General features: G+C 36.1%; 1 protein-coding gene across 1 annotated transcript in view; it reads right to left on the reverse strand.

Annotated features, from left to right (window-relative positions):
- Positions 1-2,906: 2,906 nt before the first annotated feature.
- Positions 2,907-9,509, reverse strand: part of LOC135219875 (protein Skeletor, isoforms B/C-like) — a 36,976-nt gene continuing 30,373 nt past the window's right edge. Inside the window, exons 2-6 of the mRNA XM_064257016.1 lie at positions 7,309-7,461; positions 5,646-5,721; positions 5,176-5,185; positions 4,686-4,851; positions 2,907-4,273 (exon numbers count right to left, since the gene is read on the reverse strand). Coding sequence (XP_064113086.1) covers positions 4,029-4,273; positions 4,686-4,851; positions 5,176-5,185; positions 5,646-5,721; positions 7,309-7,461 — 650 coding nt within the window. The 3' untranslated portion in view covers positions 2,907-4,028. The remainder of the gene's footprint in view (positions 4,274-4,685; positions 4,852-5,175; positions 5,186-5,645; positions 5,722-7,308; positions 7,462-9,509) is intronic.

Below are 9,509 nucleotides of genomic sequence, written 5' to 3' on the forward strand. Positions count from 1 at the left end.
CAGTAGATGGGTTGAAAGGTGTAACAGGAGCTTGCAGTTGCAGTATGAAGCAACTGTTAAGAGAGGGTGGAAAGTAAAATGGAAGAAAGAGAATTTGAAAGGAGTTACCGTAACAGGAACGAAAGGGGTTGCAGCTAGGGGCCGAAGGCACGCTGCAAAAGAACCTTAACTAATGCCTACAGTGCACTGCATGAGGTGCACTGACGGCACTATCCCCCTACGGGACCCTTCCCCTCAACCCTAACTACAACAATGAAGATTCGACCGTCCCTGACGTCAAATACCTGTTCCAGCTAAGAATAGGCCTAGAGTATAGGTAAGCCTGGGCCTATGAGCTACCTTTCTTATTGCCTATGTCAAGGTTCAAATTGTTATATACCTATAGGCTACCTATACCTAGTTTGAGTTAATTGTCCTAAAATGTACGACAGCCTCCGAATTTTTTGTCAGGACAATTGACACATCACTACTGTGGTAGCTTCCGAATGTTTAAGTCAGGACAATTAACACATCAATACTGTATACACAGTATACAGTATAGCTTGGTAGGTAGTAGCCTAAATAGTACAGTAATAACACGAGTATTATATTATACCTATTAATATATTCTTACACCTGTAATTTCTGGAACTGGAGATTTTCATTACTGCCCCGTTTTCTCTGAATTAAGTCAGTCATGTGCACATGCAAGATAAACAAACGTACACCATAGATGGCAATAGTTCGATGCAACATTTGGGTAGGTGTCACCGTTCACCGAAAAACCGACGACCTAGGCTCAACTTAGAATCTAGAGAAAAAAACAATCATATTTGGCTGCCATATCTTTGTCATACAACACATAGTATATGGCCATAGTGCCGCTCATCCAACACCTGGTATGTTTAGGGCAGTATAGCTTACGTTAATAACTCGCAATAATACATAGGAAATGCAAAAAAAAAAAAAAAAAAACACAAAAACTGACCTACAACAAATTAACTGGCGCAGCAGACTTCCCAAGCAGGTTGTAAACAAGCTATCGCAAATTCGCAATTTCTCGCGGTTGCTCGTGAGTCGTGACTCTGGTCCCACTATAATACGTTTTCCAGGAAATCTAATGTGTTTTCTGTCTGTCTTGTCACTCTTGTGTTTTGTGAAACATATAACTCGAAAAGAATTTTTTTGCCGTCATTCACGTAAACTAATAATTGTTAAATAATTTTTCCGAGAAAAAGATCATCAAAATTCTCCACAGATGATGTACAAGCCTAGTTGAGCTATGTTAAATAAAAAAAAGTGCCACCATTTTGCAATCTAAGCGCTTCAGGGAAACTTATGAGGATTTATATTTATGTATATATATCATGTAGCAATATCGTTTTATTAAAAACCACTAGGCTCTACAGTCTTTAAATGTTTGAATAAGTTACCCCTAAAAGTGTGCTCTTTTTCTCTATTTCAACTACTAGAATAAAGAAAATGTGCGCTACCATATCATGGTACGAACTTTAGAAGGGTAAACCATACTAATCTTTTTAACTCTGGAAATTAATTTTATGGGCTCCTTTGAGAATTTAATAACTCCTCCATAGTTTAGCAAATTGGACACAAGATGCCCACAGCACCTATTTAGAATATTTTGAAAGAATCATTTCTGAGCACGTGGTAAAGAACATAAATGATGATAGATTTTAGGACATATATTCAAAATACAGTTGATTTACCTTTTACCTTTGGCTTGTTGCTGCAATCGCTTCCTCGCACATGTTTCAATTTAAACATCCTTGAATTGCAGTTTACTTACCCCTTTCCGCGAAAGACTTCGTGGAAAATCTGTTGAAATAAGACATTGCTTCAAGGATCCCAAAACGGAGGTAGAGCCATCAGTGCACTACACGTAGTTCACAAATGGGTGCTTGCAGCGTTCTTTCGGTCTCTAATTACATATAATTTCTATCCTTTTACTTCACCTCCATTCCGGTTTCCTTCCTCGAATCTTACTGTCAAACAATCTAGTTATAACTTCTCAGTGCAACAGTCGAGTTTTCTCCCAGTTCCACCTTTAAATCCTTGTAATTCATCTCATTTGTTTTCTTGAATTCTTTGTCTTGCTCACTCGTGTTACTGTCTCAGATGCTGAATGGGCAAAATTGCCCCAGTGTTAGGCTTGATAGTCTAAATCTTATAAAATAAATTAGTTGCACCAAGCATAGAAAATTAATGTCGAAATCCTAAGGTAATCATTAATCACACTTAAGCTTGATTTACAATAGACTGGAGAGCGCTTACGAAACAAGGATAATCCATTTTCAGCTATGAATAATCATAGTCTTGTGCTTCCACTCAGTTCTTGTACTAGTCGATCAAACGTTTTAAACAATAAAACATAAAAGAAAAGTGAGGCCATTTTAAGAAATCGCGTAAAAAGTAGAGCACTAACATGACCAAGGATACCTTATTTTCAGTTGATAGGCAAGAGTTGTTGTATGTATCCACACAGATCTGGTAGTGACTCAGTCATTTTGAATGGGAAGACATTCACCAGAAATCTGTTTATCATGAGTTCTTCCTTTCCCGGCTGGACGAGAAGTTCTGGCAAATATGTTAAGACTCCTTTGGTTTTCTGCACAAGTGACTGTAACTAAGGAGCTTTTGTCTTTGGATGAAATTACTCAGCCTGCTTTTTCCAGAGTTACATGTTGACTTTCATGAAATGATTACTTTGGTAATCTTTTAGAAGTTTAGATAATTATGGGGATAATGGAAAATCGGTTCCTTAGATAGATTTTATCATTTGCTTCTGTCATATATTCTTATTTTCCATTACTTTTCGCCGTATTTTATGAGATATAGTCCCGCCAGTTGGAATTCCCTTGCTGACTTCAACCTTGTTATAAGAATGAAGGTAAATGACAAAAGGCAACTCTAACTAAAACAAATTTATTGTTAACAATAAATGAAATCCAGCACAACAGATCTTCATGACTTTCTAGTTTTAGGCAAAAGACAATTTAGTGCAAGATGCTCTGCGCTGTTGTACACGGTGACTCACTCATTCTAATTTAACAATATTGATCATTTGTCAAATAAACGCGGATGTTTTCTGTTGACATTTTGTTTCACCATTGCAATGGTGCTCATTTTTTCTGCGTCTCGTCTCAATCACTTTTAAATAATGATTACACTGAAAACTGATAGGAGACAAATTTGATGAAATGAGAAAGTGAATATTCGCAAAAAATATAAAAAATTTTCACGAGCCAATCTTTTCATTTTAGTAATGAATAAATCGTCATACTGGCCAAAATGCAAGAAGATCAGTTCCTGAATTTTTCTGTTAATGTGCTAAGGATGATGATACGTGAGTTTAATGTGTCTACGTATTTTCGAACCTTACTACTACTATATCACATCTTAAGTATTAAAATCAGATAACTATATAAAGAAAAATATAATAAAATTCAGACAATAAAAAACATGGAAAAATATGATACCTTAGTGTACTAAGTACTGTTCGATAGATAGGAAAAATAATATGAACTAATGAGAGCCTACATCATCAATAAAAAGTTTTTTTTGCCAGAGGTAAGTCTAGCTTTTAACTGTATCGAAATTTTGCTATGGCAACATTGCATTTTTATCTAGGTTTAAAAAGGTTTCATTGACCCTCTGTATAGTCTGTGATTTATATCATCTGACTTTGAAACCAATATGACATAAATGTTGATGCCACAGAGGGAGATGAAACGGAGTATAACAAAAATTAAAAATAATAATAATAATGACAATAATAAAAAGTAGGAAAAAGTCGAGTTCATGCACAGTAAAACTCAGCTCATCCTCTAAAATTGGTTACAAAATTAATGACAGACATTGAAAGGTTTTTGTGAAATAAAAAAAAAATCTAAAACTACTATCTGTATACGAAGTATAACCTGAAACAGCAGAACATACCCTGAACCAGCTTTTATTTGTCAGCGTTGCTCAGATAGTGTAGGTAAGTATGTTCCACTCACGAGAAACCTGGGAATTTCCTCCTGTAAATTTTATGGCAGCGACTTGACAGAAGGAGGGATGAGGGCATTGGGGTCAAACGTGACGGATGCCAGCATGCCCTTAGAGGGGGACCACACTCCAAAGTACTGGATAGTCTGACCCTTCACTTCGGGTGGGATGGGAAGGGCGAGGGTCTTCTTGCTGTACTTCCTCAGGGGGTTCAGGCTGCCCTTTTCGTCCGGAACTTGGGAGCCACTGGCGTCGGCGTTTCCACTTCCCATAACAAAGATGGCATCTGGAATTGAGTAAGAGATCAGTTACAGACTCTATTATATAATATATGTGAGTGTACATATATGCAAGATATATTAGATAATATATATCTATATATATTATATATAATATTATATAATATATATATATATATATATATATAATACTATACTCGTTAAGTTCTATTGTTACAAAATGCGTTTCTTCTCGTGTTTTGATTTGAAACCAGCATTTGCCACAGCAAAAATGAAGATGTTGTTATTATTATTATTATTATTATTATTATTATTATTATTATTATTATTATTATTATTATTATTATTATTATTATTTTATTATTATTATCATCCAGGAGATGAACCCTATTCACCATTTTAAATCTAAGTTTCCATTTGAAAGAAATGACAAATGAAGAGACTCCATTCAATGCTTACCAGGAATTGTGCCATCGAAAGAGAAATCTTCAATGACGAAGGTGTCAGTGTCGGCAATCATGACTGCAGAGGCCCTCATCTGAGGGCTGTCACTCTCAAGTCCAATGGCCACCTGGGACTGAGGCAGTTCAATTCCACGGGGTACCTTCACGTGTCCGAAATCAATCTGCAAGATATGTGGTGTTAATCTATATGCTCCAATACAAGCAAACGTCAGTAAACTAGTAACTGAAGTTCATGTGAAGTGGCCCTACCTTTAACTTATGTTCTCAGTGCATTGGATCTAATTCAAATTAGAGGTCCTGTGAAATAACCATGAAGGCCGGGTGGTTCTTTACGTTGTTAACTAATTTTTCGTTGGGTACTCTCTTAACAGTTGTTAAAAGACCCTATAAAGACGTTTGGAAGTCAGAAAAGCTGTAAGTGAAGAAATATTTTGCATTCAGTCTAAAAAGGGTGATAAAAAACAAGGAAATCGAACTGAACTTACAGCGAATCTCCTGCAGTTTAAAGCTGATTTTCTACACTTTAAAAATGGGTGGCAGCTGGTGAGTTTTTAGGCACCTGGACGCCTCCTCCCTCCCTCTCTGCTCATCTCTCTCTCATCTCTCGCCCCCTCATCTCTCTCTCTCTCTCTCTCTTCTCTGCTAACCATAATTTATGGAAACTAAAGAAATCTTAATATTCAACACATAGCTACCCATCTACTCCATAAGAACTACTCATCTCAACACCCTATAATTGTTTCTTCACCTATGGTATCCTTTTTAGCACAATGGATGTAAACTGAACCTTTTTAAAAAAGAGAAACTAAAGCTGATTCAGTTTTTTTATGTTAATTTAACTAAATATGGAATATGTATAACAGAAAAATGGAGGGAAAAGAAGCGTTGCCAACCCACAGAAAGTATATCATGGAAAAAAAAAAAAAAAAAAGGATTCACCACCCATTGTTCTTACCTGCCACGTTCATCGGGAATTATAAAGCCGCGGTTACTGGGCTCAGGGGTCTTGTTGCCAGCAAAGAAGAAGGCATCTGAAATGTGATACTTAAATTAGAGGACACGGAAGATGCAACGTTTCCTCTAAAGCAGTGGTTCTCAACCTTTATATGACCACGCCCCCTCTAAGAGTCGGTCCTTCCTTCCACGCCCCTCTTGCATATGTGAGTAAAATTCTCCCCCAAACTTGTAGGGGAAAAAAAAGAAAGGCGGGTTTCGAGGGATAGGGAAGGAGGTCGATAGTTACAAACCATAGTAAGCCCAACTTGCCTAACTAGAGTAGTAGACTCTAGGAAAGTAACGTTATATAGCGATACTTTTACATATTTTATCATAAACCTCCCCTGGAAATTGCTGACCGTGCCCCCCAGGTTAAGAACCACTGCTCTAAAGGATGTATCAATAACAGTCATACGTTGACTGAGAACCTGAATATATCTACTTGTCTCTCCAATATGAAATAAGGTTTAGAATTTTTACAAGAACACAGAAAATCTTGGAGCTAATTTGAGGAAACGAAAGGCAATCTACGTTCATAATGGAATCACTATTTCTGTAAATGTCTATACCGGTAAGTAAGCCTTGCTTTCCAAGTCAAGAAGCTCAAAATTTCATCGAATTAAAAAACTTTTCAACCAACGGGAACATAACTAAACTAAGATTTTATAACATCACAAATAAATGTTAAGCGACTTGCTCGTCTAACTCAATGATTGTTTAATTTGAGGCATAAATAGTTTGATGAGAAATCAGGTGCTTACTATACATTCAATGATATCAGATTATAAGTTTTAGCTAAGGGATCAGCTGCACAAAGATTGTATATAATTAGAAATAGAAGACAGGGGAAACAAAGCAATAGCACAAAAATTTTATAATATTAGTGATACATGTTCAGTAAATGGATTAGGTAAAGTCAAGAACGGCACACAGATTTATCAAATATTTATTGAATCATGGAAAACAATAATAAAAAAAGAGAGACCAGTCTATCTACTTGCAGCAGCAGAGATTGTAGAAAAAACCAAAGGGAGTAAAGCTCTGCACCTCACACGTATAGCGTAATGTGCCCACAATGTTAGTGGTAGTAGTAGTACACGGTATTCACCTTTGAAACGGCTCCCTGGCTAGTTTAATTCCTCCATTGTGTGCTGCTTTAAGTGCTCTGTCCCTACAATACCATAAATCCTTTACAATTTCTTTCTTATTTTCAAATTATAAAGGATATATGGTATTTTAGGGACAAAACACATAAATAAGCACACATAAGGGAGGAATAAAACTAGCAGGGGAGCCGTTGCAATGGCAAATCCCGCCTACTACTACTATCTCAGGCTCTTTACACATTCGTGTGAGGTGCAGAGCTTTTCCCCCTTTCTTTTTATTTTACAATTTCTGCTACTGTAAGTAGATTAATTGGTAATTTTTTCGTTATTTTCCATGATTCAATAAATATTTGGTAAATCTGTGCGCTTATCTTGACCTTAAGTAATGCAGGGAATTTAGTCCCTTAAACTGTAGGATGACCAAATTTAGAAATAAAAGCCAAACTAAACAATCAAATGAAAAAATTTTCATAGCAACGCAAGCAAACATCAGGCAAAGCTCAGACATCGACTCACCGGGTGCCTCTCCATCGTAGCTGAATCCCTCGACGTATATGGTGATGTTGTCGATGGCATACACGTCTCCAACGACATCGTGGTGCAGAGTGGAGAATTTTCCGATGTAGGTGCCCTTGTAGACGGCATCAGCGCCGCTCACCGCCAAAACGCCTGACAAGGAAATGGCAATAGAATTACTTTGAGGGTCTGCATCATGACTGCAATAAATAGTAATAATAATACGACGCTAATGACAACATCAGTAGTTATTGCCATTACTATTATTAATATATAATAGAAGTGCCAATGGCTACATTAATAATAATAATGCTGGTAGCTGCATTAATAATAATAATAATAATAATAATAATAATAATAATAATAATAATAATAATAATAATAATAATAATAATAATGAAAACAACAACAAAGGCACATTATGATGAAGACACCAATAGCCAAAACAGTAACAAAAACAGTGAAGAACTAATCAACAACAACATCACAAATGATTATAATAGTAATGTCATCAACAACAGCAACAACAACCGAACAAATAATAGATGAAATGATCCCTTCTGGTTCCTATTCACCACCCGTCGGCAACTTAAGGATTCACCTCGAAATCCTCACGGCCACTTTATCCTCATGACCCTATGCGACCCTTCCTGCTCGGCCCTTTCCTTCCTATATTTTTTTCTTTATTATCCATCTTATCTCGGGATCCTCTTCTTCTTCTTCTTCTTCTTCTTCTTCTTCTTCTTCTTCATTGTGAAAACTACATCTCGTCGAACACGAAGTCCTTGACTTCGCGAACCCGACGACGATCAATAGGCTTCGCAAAACGGCTCCTCTTTTTCTTCCAGGTGTTCCTTTGACCCTCGGGAACGCCACACCTTCCTCTTCGTCTGTAGTTAAGACTCTTCATTCTCGTATTCTTTTGCTAAGAATAGAGTGACGTTTTCTTTTTATTTTGTTTTATTCTTTGTTGCTTATTTAAATCTGAATGAAACTTCTTCGTCTTTCTTCATCTTCGTCAGTTCGTATCTCTTTCTTAATTCTTCTCCTTGTTCTCTTTGCTAAAAAAACTTTTGTCTGTGTTTTTGTTATCTTGATCATTATGCTTCTTTTTCTTCATTTTTATGTCGATTTTCTAGTCTGTGCTCAGGTAGTTATTGCCCTTTACCTTGTTCTTAAAATCGCGTCCACATAATGAGCAATAGGAAAAGTAATAGTAATAATGAGCCTTATTACCAACATTCTTATTAATACTATTACTTATTATTATTAATATTCACTCCTCCTGACATTTCATGGATACGCTGAATTTAAATATTGCCCACAAAAGGCAGTCACAGCCATTCTTCGTGGTCAGACGTCAAGGCCTCAGGTTGTGAATTCTCATTTATATTCTATTACGCCTTCAAGACATTTTGCACAGTTTCGAGAATAACAATAGCGTTTTAAATCTTTCGTCTTTTCTTTGAGAGGCGGTAGAGAATGCATGAAAATGATGCGGGTGGCCTTTAAAAAGAAACCGTTGTTTCTTTCGCAATGATTCCTAGGTATTGTTGGTAGCCCAAGCGGAAGCTAAGAGGGGTTTGAAATACACACACACACACAGACGCACACACAATTCATGAAGGCTTCCTTCACTGAAAAGCCACGAACAAGTTTAGAAGCTTCGAGCTTCCCACTCATTGTTCCGTCAACTCTTTATTTTTCATTTAATCCAAGGCTAGAACATAAATTTAAATTCAACAAAGAGGAGACACTACCCTCTCTACGTGGAAGCCAGTTATCGACCTGAATGCCTTCAAACATTGACAAGATAATCACGAAGAATTCCTCCTCGTCTCTTCCTGTCAGTTCCTTATCTTCCTCTATGTATCATTCCCCTCCTCCTTCTCCTTCTCCTCCTCCCCCTCTTTTTAATCGGCTTTTCTTTGTTATTTTCGCTTTTATTTCCACAAAATTTCCAGGTCGTGAAATAAGCAACATTTATATGCTAAGTGATTTTTGTAGTTCATTTCATGTATTTAATTATGCATAAGTAAATGTATATATTTTATACATTTATATAAATATCATATATACATATATATATATATATATATATATATATATATAATTATATATATATATATACCAATCAAAACATTAATATCATATATATATATATATATATATATATATATATATATATATATATATATACA

The sequence above is a fragment of the Macrobrachium nipponense genome, chromosome 20, assembly GCF_015104395.2.
Source record: "Macrobrachium nipponense isolate FS-2020 chromosome 20, ASM1510439v2, whole genome shotgun sequence".
In the NCBI taxonomy this organism is placed as follows: Eukaryota; Metazoa; Arthropoda; class Malacostraca; order Decapoda; family Palaemonidae; genus Macrobrachium; species Macrobrachium nipponense.